Source organism: Natator depressus, chromosome 21, assembly GCF_965152275.1.
Source record: "Natator depressus isolate rNatDep1 chromosome 21, rNatDep2.hap1, whole genome shotgun sequence".
NCBI lineage: Eukaryota > Metazoa > Chordata > Testudines > Cheloniidae > Natator > Natator depressus.
The window spans coordinates 2,667,247-2,685,255 of NC_134254.1; the positions used below are offsets into that span (position 1 = coordinate 2,667,247).

Genomic DNA, 18,009 nt, shown 5'->3' on the forward strand with positions numbered 1-18,009 from the left:
CTCTCTGATATCTGACGTTCTGAAATCTTAAGCATTGGGGAGTTACATCCCTCCTTGTTTCATGCTACTAAGTAAGGATGGGCAGTTAGCACTGGATTTTAAAATGGGGGCGTGCAGTGCTGTGCAGTAGGATCAGGTTCAGAGCTTTACTCTCCACAGCACAGAGATCATTAAAAACCAAATGAATGGACAGTCCCTCCCCACAGAAATAAAAACACCATGAGCGGGTGTAAATCAGTACAGCGCCATGGGAGGCAATGGAGTTTCACTGCTTGACCAGATTCCACAGCTGGTGTAAATGTGGCCCTTGCTGGGGGAAAAAGCATGTGACAAGAAACACTCACATACAAGGTGTGCAATCGAATTATTAAATGAGCCTTGGTGGTGAAAGGTGGTGGTTGAGAACCCTAGAGACGGACGCCCGTCCGGAACAGAATGGGTAGAGGCCACGCAGTCAGATTCCAGAGAACAATCATGACAGCATTGCAGTTAACGGAGTTAAAAGCAGTGGTTTGGAGAACACTTTATGCAAAAACCCAGCCAAGAGGTGCAAATGTTAAAAAGAGAGGCCCTTGCAACTGATGCTAGTTGTCTCCCCTGTTTCAGCGCTGAGGCAAGGATGAATTTGCCTGTCATCCCTAGACATGCCCCTACAAAGTCACAAGGGCCAGGTGAGGGGTGGGAGAAGCTTGCACAGCTCTAGCTTGTGCTGTATCTGTTCTGTATACAAGCAGAAGACGTCAGACTCCAGGGGTGTTTAGGGACATTTAGGATGAAAAATCACCCCTGTGCAGAGGACCAGTAAAAGGTTTATGCACCAGTCACACCGTATTTTATGGTCTTAAGCAGTACAGGGGGAATTTAACCCTATCTGCATTTCATTTCCTTTGAATTGTCTTCTGATTTTTGACCCCGGAGCAATGTGAAAGTCTCCTTGTGCTGTTCAGTGATGGAGAGATCCCATTTTGTTCCTGTTCAGAATAAAACCTGGAGGCAGACAAGGTACCGGTCACCTCTACCTTCCTTCTGCATCCCTAACCACAAAAACGCATTGCCCCCAGCCCTCGACTCATGAATTTAAACTATGGGGGAAAGGGAAGCTTTCCAAAATGACCTTGTTTATTATGAATTCATGAGGACTCTGTGTGTCTCCTTAACAGGCCATTTAATAGGGCCGTGGAAGGAAGTTTTACAAGTTAGGAAGTTTTACAAATTCTTTTTCTTTTTTATATTTAATGTAGCCATTTTCCAAAATACCTTTCTCAAGAGGGTCCCCGCCCCAGTTGAGTTTAGCTAGTCTGAGTAATTATTCCCAACGTTTCATGAGTCTTGTGCTCAATATTTTTAGAAGGAAAGTGAGATTTCTGTGTATTTAAAAAAATAGGAAACTTTTTTTGTTTCTAAGTTTTGCATGAATGTGCAATACAAAACCCACACAAGGGCATTGCATCTTTGCAAGAAAAAGCGCAGGTTGTTATGCACATTTTGCAAGATCACTGGGCAAAAGAATCAGAGAGAGGATGGAAGAGGCCAGGTTGATGGGGTAAAAGATGCAATGGGAGGGAGCAGGAATGATTTCAAAGCATTTAAACATTAGCCTTAAATGTACCCATGTGCTAAGGGCCAGCACAATGCTTATGCACCTCGTGAATGTTGAAGGTTATGCAGGTCTTCAGGAGCGCTCTGGCTTTGTGCTGGCTCTCTGCGAAGAGGTGAATTTATCTCTCATCAATCTGCTGCATCAGCAAAGCAAAGAAAAAATACCCCTTTGTACAGAACTATTGTTGGTCCCAGGATGCTATGTAGGGTAGCGCAGATGATGAATGAAAAGATGTTGGCACAACACAACTTGATTTTATGGTTCAGGTGGGTCAGGATAGAATATTTTGTTACAACAGGTTATGTAATTACTGGGCTTCAAAAGCCTTACATGAAGCTAAAGTTCTCAAGTTCAGGATGCATGTGTCACAACCTCTGCACAGCCCAAGGTTAGCATTGGCTTGCTGAACTCTACAGGAGTCAGGAGCGTTATTTCTTAAGCACCTTGAAATTTGCTCTAAGTCATTTCTGTCCTCAGTAACTTTCCCTCTCTGTTCTGTTCCAGCCTGGCCCACATTACTGTGAAGGCAGGACAACTTTGCCTCCTTGCTTTGCCTCCTTTTTCACCAGGTTTTCCAGCTGGCTCTGCAGATTTTCAAGCTTCAACTCTGATAGACTGTGAGGTAAAGGAACATGGCCTAATGCATACCGCATAATAGAAGATTCTATGGTTTTCAGACACTGCTGCTTCATTTCCCCATTACTTTTTCAGAAGAGTCTGACTCATAAAAATTTCAGTGAACTGAGCTGCCCAATAAATTCATGAAGCTGCAGGATTCAGACTTTGGCTGGAAGCATTCCACTGGTGCATTCTTAATCATTCTATTATTTGCATGTGAGAAAAATCTGTCTTAGATTAGTGATGTTCATGGCTCATTTAAATTGATTTTAAGAAAGCCCGCATTGCATGTTCATTACAGGAATGCTGATAGAACTCAAGGTCTCATAGTGATGATTGGTTTCATGTGCAAGTCCGGCAGAGGCTGCACCAGTTACTTCCAACACAACTCTGCCAAGACGTCTCAATCTTGACCAACTGTACCCTGCTGCTGTTCTAATCCAGGACCCCCAACCCCACGGTAATGATATATTCACTTGATATATATTATCTGGCTACTAGATGCCACTGTATGCTGTACAGAATTCCAGACAGGGCATGGCTCCTGGTAAACAAAATTAGATCAAGCTGGAACTTGAGCTGTGGGGGAAGCCTGATGGTTTGTGTTTCCTGGAGTTGTAGTTGTTTTGTATAGTAAACACCTCTTGTTTAAGAAGGCTTGTGATTCCATGGTTCCATATAGTACAATACCCACAGCTCTGTTAATATACCTCAGTTCTGACTTACATGCATCATATCATGTTATTCTAATCTGCACCCATCCACCCAAACCACAGTTCTGGCTGTGCATTCAATCCGATTGTGTGGTTCCCTTTCTGTTCAAGTCCTTGGCACCCATGCAGCTCTGTCCAGTTACGACCTGCATCATCCCCTGTTGTTCCTACACTGCCATCCAAAGCCTCATCCTCACTCCAGTTCTGCCAAGGTACCTCTATGCTGTCCCCCAGCATTCTCTGCTATGTCATTGCTGGGCATCTCTTCTCTTGAGAAATGGCGGCCTGCCTGCCAGGCCACTCAGTGGAACTGGTTAACTTTTCAGACACACAATGGACATTAGCTGTGCTATTTAGCTTTTCATAGTATTTGTCATTCTTAGCTAAAGATGCTCTCAACCCAGCACATTTCCTGAAAGCTGCAGCTAACTTAGTTTTTTCCAGCAAATCTCAAATCATGATGAATCTTGCTGCCTTGACCCCCTTACACTTTCATGAATATGTAATTTAGCACAGCATACTTGCAGCTGCCTTATGTCTGATTCGTTCTGGCCAATGTGACCTGCAAAAATGAGCCCCAAAATCCCCAGCAATACTTTTATTGCAGATGAGACATTTCCGTGCTGAAGCCAATGGGAACGAGGGCAGAATTAGCCCCTTAGGATAGAGGTTGTCAGGACACAGATTTGGGTCCTGACTCTGCTCTTATCCTGTTTCACATCGGTGTTCCTCCACAGAGCATGTGAGATCAGAATCATGTGCGTAGTTTCCAGTAAACGAATCACTTGATTTTTAACTATGGTCCCTGTTTCTTTGCTGTCATGTCTAAGTTAATTTTCTGTTCTCCTCCCTGATCTCAACTGCATGCAACTGAGGTTTTTGACATGATCTTTGCCTGAATCTTGGTTTAAATTAGTAGAGAAACAGACTGCTAGATAGAGGGGGAGGGAGCTGGCAAACAGGTGGAAGGAGACAGATTGAAATAAATTTAAAAAACCAGCTCCCTGTAACTAAATCTGAACCCTTCTCTAGAAGAATGTTTCCTGAGAGTGACATGGGGGATATGATGCTGATAGGTAGAAATATTGATGGGTTAAGAAGCTTCCTAATCCATAAGACACAGGCAGGTTTTCAGTGAATCATTCTGTGATGTTCTAGCCACAATCCCCCTGAGCTGCACAGTGTGATGGGTTTCATGGACTGCTGCCCACTGAGCTAAGGGAATCCTAACTCATTTGATCTGTAGCCAATATTAGATATGACCCAGCCTCTCGGGGAAGAACAATACACATTACCAGGGTGTAAAAACGTGATAAAGCAGAGTGTGCGATGACTCAGGGTCCCTGTTAATTAGAATGTGAAGGCCTAAATAACACCAAAAGTGACAGTGAACAGGAGCAAACGATGACATCACTTTGATTAATAGTGTTGGGAACGATATTTGGCCTTGCGGATTTCATGGCAGCTGAGGTGCAGAATGTGTCATGTCAGGGGCGCCCTGACTTTTACGTAGGATGGGCCACATTTTAATAGAGCGATGTAGGCCAAATTCTGCTCTCTGTCCCACCAGTGCAAACACAGCAACGGCCACTGGCTTCAGTGAATTTACTCCCTGTTTACACCAGGTAACTGACATCAGAATGCGGGCCCTCTGTCTGATAGACACCTCTCCTCCCAGTCACGACTGCATAACACTGCAGCAATTCCAGAAATTGCTGTCAGGAGAAAAGCATTTAATATATGTTCATCTTCTTTTAATGCAGTTTAGCAGCCGGAAGCAAAAAGGCAGAGCCAACATCTCGCCCATGGGACCAGCCAGCTCTCTACAGACCCCCAACGGTCAATAGCGCATGAGTTGGGAACCGCCATATTATGGCACATCGCTCTTCCAGATGCAGGTGAGCAATTGGCTTGCTTGATGAACCACTGAAAGTTTGCACTCAGCCTTGTAAGGCTGGCAAAGAGTGGGTTCTAGCTGAGATAAACTTAGTACAGCTCCTCTTGGTTCAGCCAAAGGTGGAGGGATTTTTTTCATCCCTTCTTTACCTTTTCTCCTCCCCCATCCTCCTTTGGCCTTTCTTTATTCAAATACTGGGAACAGGTCACTTTCACCCTCTTTTACATGTGGTCAGCCTCCTAGAGGTAGGGTCCCTAAGGAAGGGTTAAATCTATCACAGCTCAAGTCATCAGCCCTTATTAACACCTGTATCAAATTTAAAATAATTAGCATTTTATGTTGCATGCCCTAAACAGGGACATGGAAGGGATCATAGGCTGTGAGCAGAGCCATATGCTCCTGTGATTAATACTGAGACCTGGAGCACACAAAGCATTAGAGCAGAAAATGTGCAGGTTGCAAAGGCAGCGTGATCTCCTGCGTGCCTTAAACTGTGTTTTTCTTACACAAGAGAGCCACGGCGAAGCCACAACGTGCCTGTGTATTCTCATACATGCAGCACATATTACAAAAGCACATGGGCAATCAGTGCAGGGCCTTGGAGGGGAGGGCTGGTGTAACCCACCCTAGGAGAGTCTCCGTTCCTGTCTAGCGGTGGGTCCATGAGTAGATAAAAGTCTACTACAGCAACCTGTTAAAGATGTACTCCTTTACCTGGAGCAGTAGAGACTCAAGCCTTTAGCATTGACGATCCCAGGATTATTATTTATATTGCAACCGCACCGAAAGGCACCAACTGAACTAGGGGCCCCATTGAGCTGGGTGTCAGGGACTGGGCCTGCGTGGCTGCGCCCAGCAGTTAGAGCAGGAGCAAGACCCAATCGTCAGAGCAGGGGTCAGGCCTACTCGTTAGAATAGGCGCCGATAGCCGGGAATTGGAGCCCAACACCAGATTCAGATGCCCAAGCCAAAGGGCACAGCTTCAGTCAGGAGCCAGGATCAGAACCGAAGTCAGAGGTCAGATACCAGAGGCAGGGTCAGAGCCGAAGCTCAGAGCCAGGTTACCTGGAATAAGGAAAGGCAGGAGCAGGGCTGGAACAAGCAGGTCCGAGAGCTATTGCGGCCGGGGGCAAATGCTTTGAGCAGTCAGCATCCTGCTGCCAGTTTTAAGAGCAGGTCTGTTGATCCCCTCAGCCAATTGGGACAGTCTGCTGGCTAATCTGGGGCCCAGCTGTGCTCAGTAGGGTGTCTGAGTGGTTAAGTTAGCAGGCCAGCAGGCTTGCTGCAGGTCCTTGCTCCTGACAGGTACACACAGAGAGAGACAATCCTTGTCCCAAGGACCTTAGACTCGAAGTAGCCACAATAGACAAAAGGCCGGAGGGGAAATAGAGAGAGGACATGACCTGCCCAAGGGCGCAGAGCCAAGAACACAACCCCAGGCCCTTTGACCTCATTCGCTAGCCAGTCTGCTGGACCACTTCGCCGAATGCTGGATTGAGCCCTGCTGACCACTCGAGGAGGACGTTATAGCTACAACCTTAATGCCAGGTTCTGGAGGCAGGCTCCAAAATAGTATATTTACCGGCAATCCCGTTAGGGCGGAATGAAATTCGGAAAATAGATCAGAGAAAAGCATCCCTGGGAAGGATGAAGGTTGAGCTGGTTTGGAAAGGTCCTCGTAGTCACAGAGGAGTGTGTGTTGGGGAGGGCAGGGGACACATGCCAACACAAGCGAGTTTGAACAACCTGCCTGAACTTGCCCTGCATCAGTGACACTGAAAGAACCCTTGTAAAGGCTCTGCGGCCATCAGAGGACAGCAGCTTTAGCTCTAGGGCCACGGTGGCTCTGTTGGCAGCTAGTTTCTGCTGATAACACAGAGCAAGTGGCATTTGTAGTATGGGGCTGGGTTAAAACAGACCCAGCGGAATGTGCGGGAGAGGGAGAAAAGCCAAAATCTTTGTAAACACGAACATGGCAAGCATTTGGTCTGAAGGACAGAGATGAGGGGACTGGGATCAAATTTTCTGCAATAGCTAAAGAGCATCACCTTCCTAGATCAATGTTTGGTTGGGACTAGTACAGGTTTAAATGTGAGCAGGGAAATGGATATTCTTGGAGACAGACTCGTTATTCCCTTGCATCTCGGAATAACTGGAAATCTTTGGACAATTTATTCCCCAAGATGCTGTCTGAAACAGCAGCAGCAAGGAGTGTGTGCGTGCTTATCTATTATTAAAAGACAAAGCAATATGTGTAGTGCTTACTGAACGACTCTTCAGGTCCCTGATGCAGCAAAGGGGACCATCAAAATCTGCTATGGGGATTTTCTTGCTTAGGGGGCAAAAAAACACAAAAAACAAAATTAAAACCCCTTGCCTCCACCTTTATTATGGTAAAATATCATATTGTCTGCAAACATTTATGATGCAATCCATCTGCAAATAATATGGTTTTCCCACTAGTGACATGTACAGGATTTAGTTTCCTAGGAATGGGCCTGGAGTCTTTACAAGTCTCCCACATCACCAATAAAGATAAATGAAAGAGAGAAAGGTAATTTCCCTACTCTCGGTAAAGGACCATTATTTACGGGTCCATAGAAAAGCCTGGTCTGTCTGAGAAAGTTACAGAGCCGATGACAAAAATCTTCAGAAGTCAACCCAGCTCTTAATCAGAAGGAATCCTATTTCCCAGCTCTGCACTTTGGAGGAAGGCAGTTCCCTCTGGAATGGTCTGATTCTGCTCCTTTTCAAAAGGCAACAGAAACCTTTAGAGCTCAACATGACAGTCAAGATGTTTTATTTCAGTGCAATCAGGTACTGGGCTGACAAATGCTTGAAGCCCTCTGTTGATCCACAGAGCCGGTACTGCTCAGACCGGGATAGGGTAAGCTTTTTCTACAACGCAGCCATTCCAGATCTAGGAGGACTACAGGGGAGTTCTATGGCCTATTCAGTTCTAGTCCCCTTAGCTGAGGGGCCACTGAGTATCCAGGAGAAACCACCTCATAGAATCCCCCACACTCAGTTCCCATAGGACTCAGCAACCAGCAGGCCCTACTAGCCAGGATCAGATTTCAAACCTTAACTGAGCACACGGGAGACTGCACTTCCCTGGGCCATCCAGTTCCCCTCTGACGGGGATTCGAAAGACTTGCATAGGACGGGACATAGTAGAGTCCAAATCCTGACCAGAAAATGAACCCTCCTCAGTAAGTCTTTACGCAGGACAATGGCACCTCCCAGCGGCGTTGGAGCAGCTCAGTGGTAGAAGTTGACTGAGGTTTGCTGCACCGTTCTATTGTGCCAAAAAACAAAACAACAATAACAAAAACCCATAAAAAAACAAAAATGAAGAACCAACCTCAGCAAACTATTTCCCCCTCTTTGGGTAAATTCACCTCATGTGCAGAGCTGTATGGCACCCCGAGAAGCCAGCCCTTAGCACAGGGGAAAATATCTCCCAGTGGTGCCTGTCCATAACCAATTGACATTTATGAGAATCCTTCGGGTAAGCATTTGCAGGATCAGAGCCCCCGGTTGTGAAATGATTTGGGATCTGTTGGGATGAAAGGTGCTCTCGGAAACCTGCACTCTCCATTTCTCCTGTTCCTGAATGTGGGTTTCCAGCGAGAGCGCAGAGAGACTCCAAGTGTTTGCTGAGCAGGTTTAGAAATTACCACTGCAGCAGCGACCGTCCAGCTATTAGTTTACAGTCAGTCAGCATCAGCTGATTAATCTCTGGGCAGTTATTGGCTGCTCATATAAGTGACAAATTCTGCTTAGATATTATTCAGCTCTCCTCCAACCTTCCCATAATTAGGTTATTAAAATGGAGAGGGGAATGGAGGAAGGGGTGTGACATGTTCCAGCCATAATAGGTTTGGATCTTCCCCCGATGGACAAAATAATAGAAAAAATGCTATTCAGATCAGGACAATGAAATTCATGAGAAAAATGGCCCCTTGAAATCCTGCTCAGTTTTGGTAGAAGGCTAATTTGGAGAACAGATGCAATGGGAGGGAAAGCAGCATGAAATCTTGTGGGCTTGCATTTGAAATATCTTTTTGGTCAAGGTATAGGCAAGGTCCAGACTCCAGAGAAAATAATACAAAAATAATAATGATAATAAGTAAATAAAAGATTTTGGAGTCAGTTCAAAAGTGTCTGGCAATTTAGATTTGGCTCACGGTCTGCCTATGCCTACCCCGGAGATACAGTGTCATTATGCCTCCCTCCGCTACAATCCCTTGTTAATTCATTGGAAACACAAAAATAGTCCCCAAAGCACTAGATCTTCCACCAATGTCACTGCAGCTTTCTGAGCTCATGCGGCAGAATGCAGTAATATTTTACAGTGAGTTTGCAGGAGGCTGTGAGGTCTTGGCTTTCTTTCTCTGGATGTACTGGTCACAGACATTATGGGGTGCCTGCAGGGGATGTTGCCACAGTCTGAATGAATCCACCACACTTTCTGGCTGAGAGCGCTGTGAGAAAGCTAGCTAGACCCATAGACAGCTGCCGCTAAGACTGAATGGGAAACTTGCAGCCCGGACAAGTCCTGAATGGAAAACGTGCAGCTGCCATTAACAGTGAATGGGAAACCTGTAGGCCCTGCTAAAGCTGAATGAAAAATCCATCATCATGGTGAAATCACAGCCCACTAGGTGGCGTCTCCGAGAAACAATCATACCCTGCACCTGTCTTACATATTGATAAGCTCCCTGTCCATACTGACACCTCGCCATTCACTGACTGCTCGTTTAAAGTGCCCTTGGTAAGCAAAACCACCAATAGTTGATGCAGGTCTCTGCAGAGACGGCGAGGGAGATACTGGTGCGTCTGCTTCCCCTGGAGAAGCGGTAACTTGAATGCTTCAGTTTTGCTCTTGCAAGTGTTCAGTTGTGGTTGATCGGATCCTTTAGATCCTTCATTGATTTATCAGCAGGGAGAAGCAGAGGGAAATTGAGTCAGGAATGTTAGTGGGATTTGAAAGATGAAGCGGTGTGTAAATAAAACTCTGGCTGCTATATCTCCGGCAAGGACAATGCACACAACGAGAGTCAAAGGTGAATGTGTTCTCCTTGTAAAATGAAATGTGCCCTCTTTGTGGGAGCATGTATGTGGCAGACAGAGCTAACTAGCACTGCTAGAATTTGGGATACATTGTTCTTCAAATAAGGCATCTAAGAGACAGAGGTAATCGCTGGGTGTCACGGGAGAAGGAAGGAAAGGTGCCCCGATACAACGGTGATGGACATCAATATTAGAACCTAGGTAGGAAGAGGCCTCCAAGGGCATATTTAGGATCTCTGGTGATAAAGGGTAAGAATGTCCCGCTAGGCCTCAACCCCTGGCAGTATAAGAGGAGCACAGGCACCGGTTCTCTGGTACCCGTCTCGCCGAGCAGTGGTTAGGGCCCGGTGAATATTATAGAACTTCATGGGCAGCAGCTTCAGCCCCCACGGCTTTGAGACTGGACCTGCGCCGAGTTCCCTGAGTTCGTGCAACACTGGTCTGGCCTGAGCCTGGCGGGCTCCCCCGGTGCCATTCTCACTGCTTCATCTGGGTGATTGCCACCGCCGAAAGGAGGAACTGCTTGTCTTTCTCAGGGTGCTGCCCAGCGGTCCTGCGGCACAGATTACTATGTGCAAATAGTGCACACCACCTCCCAAAAGCAGTGGGAGAGAGTCTGGATTTCACTGCTTTGCTGTGGCCTTTGTTTGCCTGAGCCTCTTCGCCCAGTTTAATTTTCCTTCTCTGTTTGTCTTGCGTGCCCAGAGCCCTTTCCGTTACTCTCCTGCCTAGCTCCCTATTTGGCCAGTTTAACCTCTGACACCCAGCAGGATCATCAATTTGCAGAATATAGTGCTGTGTGGGTCTTTACAGGATTACCAGCCTTAAACTTTCAGAGAGCCACTGCAAGAGAAAACCATTCAATCACTGTAAATCAGTCCTGCTTGATCTTTGTGCTCCTGCAAATCAGCTTACGTCTTCACTGGCCTTCTCCCTTTGCCTCCACCTTCAGCAGCTTTGTGTTGTGTGGTGTTTGCAGCAGTCAGAAAGGAACTCTGGTGAGCAGAGGGGGTGAGAAAATTACTGAAGCTTCCTTCAGAACGCCCTCCTGTGTCAGCTCCCAGATGTGTCGGCTAGGCATGTGATTTCGGGCTCAGCAGGCCCTGGTGCCGATTTGAATGGCAGCCTGGCTGGGCTGAGAGCAAGAAGGCATCCAAGCTTTCAGGAAGCCAACTCAGTGATTTAATTGCATTGTTCATTTGCAGAGGGAGGGGGAAAAAAAGAAATCCCATTGCACAGTCCACAGCACAAGGGCTAATTAGAATAATGGTTGGTGAAATGTGGTTGCAAACTTCAGTAAATCTGTTTACAGTCAATCTCCCTGGCATCTGAGCTTTGCTTAAAAAGAGATTCCTTGGGTTTCTTATTAGTCATGTGCTGCCTGGCGGCAAAAATGCAGAAGCCCTCCCGAGTTGCCATGACAGGGTAAAGATACAAGGACTAGAGCTCCGGGCCTGCTTACGTGGATGTAGATCTGCAATAAAAAAGCCTCCGTCTCCAACGGAGAAGTTTTCTCTTGGGGACTGAGCGGGTAGAAAAATTCTGACCGAAAAGAAAAACCCTTTTGTGATTTTTTTTCTATTGTCCTACCAGCAAATGACCCAATAATTAGCTAAAGCTGTCAACAAAGGGGGAGAATTCAAATGCTTTCTCCTTTCTTGTCCATTGTGGAGCACACACACAGCACTCAATAGATAATTAATGACTAATTAATAAATAAATAGTAATAAGAACTCCCGCTAATAACTCCTAGTGAAATGAAACACATGCTGGATCACAAGTCATGTTTTGAAACAATGCAGATGGCTTTTGGGAAGAGAGGTCTGTGTCTGTTGCAAAGGCAACCTGGGGAACATTTTCAAAAGCAGCTGCGGAATTCAAGAGTGAAAGTCACTCTTGCTCCTAAGTTCTTTAGGTGTGTTGAAAAGCTCCTCCCCTGCAGCGCTTAAATGTATGTGTATGGGTAGCATTTAGATAGCACCTACAGGCTCCCACTGAGATCAGGGTTATGCAGATATAGCAAGAGACATTCCCGCCCCACAGAGCATATACAGGTTAAGACGACAGACAGACAAAGGGAATATCATTATTCTTATTTGACAGAAGGGAACTGTGGCACAGAGAGGTTAAGGGATTTGCCCAGGTCACACAGGGCGTCTTTGGCAGAGCTGGGAATTGGCTCATATCACCAAAGCCCAAGGCCAGTGCCTTAGCTCCAAGACCACCCTTCCTTTCTAAATGGCCCACATCAGTGACAGACTTTACTTCACTGAGGGCCTGATCTTGAAAGTTGCTGTGGCCTCTGAACACCCAAGAGTCACTGGGAGTTGAGGGAGCTGGCAGCACGTAGCAGGATGTGTGTTGTGACCCGTAGCCGTTCCTGCTGGAGACCGGGTATGTTTTGCTAGCAAATCCAGTGGCAGAACAACTAGGCTCCTAAAAAGCACTGGGAGCATACCATTGACTGCATTTGCTCCAAAACTACTGAGTGAATGCTAGACACCTCAGTGGTGCTCCATGTATTATGGGAGATAGCAGGCTTCAGACGCTGGAGGAATGGAGCCAGATTTGCTCCCATTTACAGTGGGATAAATCTAGAGAGATCCCGCCCATTTCAAAAGACTTTCAAAAGATGTTAGCATAAAGCGGAGCAGAATTTGCCTCATTACTGCAGTGGAGCCTGGAAAATAGAAGATGCACTCAAAATGCATAACAACATTTATGTCTGTTTATTCCTATCCATTTAGAATATACCTCTCTGCTGGGGCATGATTAGTGTTGCTGTCTCCTATTTAGCAGATGAAATGTTGAGTGTATGTTGAGTGGTCCCGTCAAACTGTACATCATTGAGCAAAATGACAATGTATTTGTTCCAGTTGTTAAAGGAAGTTTAGGATTTAAATTCATTGAAGGGGGTTGGGAGTGTGTGTGTGTGGGGGGCGGGGAGGAGTGCCAGTGGGGAACACCACCAATGGTATAAACAGTTTCCCTATGTATCTCATTAGAGAGCAATAACTGTCATTTCCTGCACGAATACAACGTAAAATAGACAGACTGGTGATTTCAGCCAGGGGTATGAGACTCAGTTATGAATGTTGTCAAAAAATCATGGCTCTCGTAATTTCCTCGCCCTTCCCTACTCATTCCAGCTAGCGCGTTTGGCATCTGCTAACACATAAACCCCTAAGCTATTCCGGAATCATAAAGCAGCGAGGAACATCTGGTCAGTGGAGGACCTGATCACTCAAATGAGCTATGAATAATACAGCATGTGCAATGCTACGAACAGACGATTGTCACCATTCCAGTGGAAAACAGCACGGTCCTGAGCCCTTGCACAAGGAAGTATCAGGACTGCATCTTCTGTGTGCACTGAAGAGGTGAGAGGAAGAGCTGGGTTGGCGAAATCAGTGAATGTGGTCCCACGTCACCATTGGGACTGGTCAGACTTTTCCATTCAGAAGATTTTTTTTTTTTTTAAAGAAAAACGTGGTTTTCATCCACACAGACACGTCTGCATTTTGAGTAGCATTTTCTGGTGTTCGCTGACAAAAACAAAACACCGAAAAGTTTCAGTCAAAAACAGGAAAAGTTTGGTTTTCAAGTTTTTGATAAAAATCCAAACCTTTTGAAGAAAAATGGAGACGACACAAAACCTCCCTTTTTTATCAACACTTTTTCCAGGAACAACAACAACAAAAAACCCAAAAACCTAGCCACACTCACCATATAGAATTTGCCATATAACTCATTTTCACTCCCAATCAACACAATAATCCCTTCCTGCCCCCTTTTGGAAGAATTACTATGCAGGTAAAATATTCTTTGTGCTTAATTAAATAATTAAAATATTTGAGACTGATGTTCATGAACACGTGCATTCAGAACGTGTGGCAAGGAAAGCAGCTGAGCATTATTTTTCCAGCTAATTATATTTCGATCTCTGTGGTAAGGAGGGGGAAAAAAAGTAAATGTATTCAGGAAGATCTTAATGTTATTACAGACCTTCATTACAAGTGGAAATCTTCGGGCCCATGGGTAACATATTGATTCTGGTGGACATTAAAGTTTTTATTTGATGCTTAAGCAAAATCTAATCTGACTTCAGATTTTGCAAAATATTTTAGGGTAATTAGACATGTTTGCGCTTTATTGATTCTTAAGATGAACACAAGCATGTGGGGAATTGCTAACGCTCTACATTTAGAAAAACAGGCTCCCTGCTTTTCTAAAGTTTGTACAATTAAATCACCTTCTGCTAATGCAGCCATCATTATTATGGATGGAAATGAACACAGAAAAAGCCAAGGGAGTTAAAAAATAATAACGAAATTAAAAATGTTGCATTAGTGTTTGAATAACAGTTTGGTTTGCAGTACTCTTGTTGATCATTCCCACAGATCTTTGGATATATTTCATCTGCGTGATTAAAAACAACAAAGAAGCCCAGAGCTGCGAAGCATGACGTGTGATGATCAAACAGTTTGGTGCACATCTGATCTTCCTTTTGTCTTGCAGCCACTCTTAAATAGGAAGAACTTTGCAGTTGTACATGAGACCTTTCTCATTTTTTGTGAGCATTGTGCCAGTGCAGCTCAGTCAAACAAACAAACATGCCTCTAAACCAGCAACAACAAATCACGGCTCTGCTTTGAGGCATGAGGCAACCTGAAGAGATTCAGTCAGAAAAACACTTCAAAGGCATCAAGCTCAGAGTAACCATGTCCTCACACACAGCGGGTGAAATCCGCACGAAGCCTTCCTGAAAGACGAAGCAGGACACAGCAGCTCCGGCTGCTGTCGCCATCGACTGCAAGTGCTAGAGCTTTGCAGTCTTTGCAAATAACCAAGATTTCCTTCTTGGTGTCTAACCAGGTGCGGGCGCACACCTGTTTTGTCTGTCCCAGGGAGCTCAGAGCTAGTGAGAGGCACTGGACTGGCAGCCCTAGAAACTCAGCTCTTCTCTTATTGTCAGTGTGGCTGACAGTGAACCGAGCCTCTGGAAATCAGGCCATCGGTTACTCCAGCATAGAGAACACTCTGCAGAGACAGACAGACCCAAAGGGCATGAGCCCAAGGCACACAGACATGACTATCAGTGTTTGTATGGCGGTAGCACCTAGCAGCGCCAGTCATGGACCAGGACCTGTACAAACATAGACAGTCTCCGCCCCTCGTCTGTGTCGACCTGCTGAGTGGGTAAAGGGAAACTATCTACAAGCACAAGGAGGTTTGACAGACCTTATCCCTTGGAGGGCAGCATAAAACGCATACATGTGCGTGCACACACACACGCAATGGTAAACACAAAACGCATACATGTGCGTGCACACACACGCAATGGTAAACACACACAGCAGCACATTTTCATGAAAAACTTGATTTTCCTGAAACATGTGAAAATTTGAAGAATTTAGACCAACTAGCATGTGCACCCCTCACCCCTCTAACCCATCCACTTGCGGGCAGCATTGCACACGTGGTGCAGCCATCTACAGGTTGGTTGAGTGATCCTGAAATCCCAAGCCACCTGCCTGAGAAAGCCCCTCAGGGGGTCTCAACCCCAAAGAGTAAGCAACTGAATCCACTGGCTGGACACAGTGTTCCTGTGTATACAATGTGTCGGGTGATGTCTTTTATGAGAGGTTCCACTGTCCCGAACTTGATGGTCATTATGGGATATGGGTACAGACTGTGGTTATGAATCAGTGTATTTGTGTACATAGAATACTGTCCTCATGACCCACACTACAATTCGAAATACACCTCACAGCAGGGAAAAGCTCTTCTCGAACTGGGTGTTTACACAAAACCAGACACAAATACCAACCCAGGAAAGGACAAATGATGGGCCATTACAGTTAATGGGAAGACACTGAGATGCCCCAAGAGAGAATCCCCCTGCCCCAACCCCCTTTCTCTGAATAACCATGAATTACGATAGTGTGGGAGAAAATAAAAACAAACACCTTTAAAACCTATTCAGCGGGAAGGGATTTGCAGTGAAAGGTATCCATGTGCAGCCTCTAAGAGGGAAGCTGTCTGTGAAACACTGGATCCCCTCTCGGACAGGAGGCACACTAGGAAATTGTTCAGAGGCAAAGTGGAAATTTATCTCATATAGAGGGGTAAAGCTTGAAGTTGTCTCTTTATGTTTATTTGCTGTGTAACTTGTATGTGCTAGTTTTTCCTCACTATTTCATCTCTGATTCAGTGATTTTTCTTCATTTCGTTTATTTTTACCCCAAGCAGGTCTCTGTTGTGCAAACGGTGGGTGCCAAAGGGAACTGATAACTGGGGACAGGTTTCACACCTTTGCGGGTGACCAACCAGAGGGGAACAGCCCGAGTATCTGGCAATTAAGAGCTCAGTGGGAGGACAGATCTGGGGTGACTTGAGATCAGAAGGGCTCTTGGGGACACCCTATGAGGAGTAATGAGGCTGGTGGAAGCCAGGGTGAGACCTTTATGCTTGTGGGCTGGCTCTGGGTGCCAGGATCTGAGCCAGAGCAGCATGGCGTTAAGGCACCCAAAGTTATAAGACAGGCAGTGACAGAACCCCTTGCCAGTCTGGGTGACCCCAAAACATCACAGCCACCAGCTACATGCAAATTCCTTTGGTTCCTTTCCACAACAGGCATTAACCCAGGAACAAATGCTATACTCAACAGTAAAACAACACTTCTATCTGAGCAGAGACAAACCCTCTGTTAGTATCAGGGATGATTTTTGGTGTGTGTGTGGGGTCTATAGGGAGCGACAGATACATCCCCCTGCCCCCCTCAAAATAGTTCAATGTACCCTGTCCCTGAACATAGAGGTTAGGATTCTCCTGGAGTCTCCAAGAATTAAAGATTAATCTTTAAGTAAAGATTATGTCATGTGAGGAAACCTCCAGGAATACGTCCAACCAAAACTGGCAGCCCTAATACACACAGGCAGTATTGTGCATGTACACTCATGCGCGCATGCACCCCGTCCGTGAGAAAGCAGCACTGCACACACACAAGCTAGGACATTACACATTGCTGTTGTTGGTTCAGTCAGAGCATTATATAGCACACTGTTTTCTTTCCAATTGATGGGAAGGAGAAAGCTGCAGCCACGCAGTGGAACTGGGGGTTAAGCCTGCTAAACCAGCAGGCCAGAAACATGTCCGCTTGTCTGCACTCTGTGCATCTGGAATCCTACCTGTCCTGAGGCTGTGTCTCTTATGTTCATCTTGCTCTAGCCAGGTGCGTTTCTCAGGTTTGATGACAACTCCAGGGGCTGTTTCCTTCAGTGAATGGTGTAAAACCTTCGTTTATTGTCATCTTAACAAGATTCATCCTGCACATGTCTGCCAAGAAAGGAAGCACCAACATGAGCTTCATATTCATTTCCCCAGTACGCGTCTGAGCATACAAATTCATCCTTGAGCTTCTTCTGACCTAGTAGCTTCCCCCCGCATATTTTTAAAAGACAGACTCTAGTGTTCTAAGCTCACCCAGAAAGCTGGATGCATCCGATGAAGTGAGCTGTAGCTCACGAAAGCTTATGCTCAAATAAATTTGTTAGTCTCTAAGGTGCCACAAGTACTCCTTTTCTTTTTCCAGAAAGCTGTGGCACTCTTTGCGCTCGGTGCCCAGGCCCTTTCAGGAATACAGTCGCAATCGCAATCCATTGAGATTTGTACAGTCAGAACACAGATACATTCCAAGTAAAGCAGCCACACAGGATATGTGGAACTATGAGTATGGAACATACTAAAATCATGTAAATAAAACTGGCCTGGGCTAGCTTTTCCCATAGATGGGGATCTGAGAGCTCCATGTCTCAGCCTTGCAGCTCCAGCACTGTAGTGGCATTTACAATCAGACATGGAGCTGCAGGCATCTCCCTCCCACTGGTGAACTGCAGATATTGGATCCAGTAATTTTGCTTCAATATGATTACTAAGGAACAATGTTGCATAGACAGGGAGAGGGAGCTGGAGAAGCCCAGGTTCTGGAACAATATTTAGCTCTGCTGTAGTGCTGTTTATCCATTAGATCTCAAAGCACTTTGCAAAGGGAAGATAAGTATCAATCTCCTCATTTTATGGACGGAGAAACTGAGTCACGAAGA

General features: G+C 45.7%; 1 protein-coding gene across 1 annotated transcript in view; it reads right to left on the reverse strand.

The window, feature by feature from the left end:
• CTTNBP2NL (CTTNBP2 N-terminal like) overlaps positions 1-17,242 on the reverse strand; it is a 129,266-nt gene extending 112,024 nt beyond the window's left edge. Inside the window, exon 1 of the mRNA XM_074936254.1 lies at positions 17,095-17,242. Within this exon, the coding sequence (XP_074792355.1) occupies positions 17,095-17,124 (30 nt within the window). The 5' untranslated portion in view covers positions 17,125-17,242. The remainder of the gene's footprint in view (positions 1-17,094) is intronic.
• Positions 17,243-18,009: the final 767 nt, after the last annotated feature.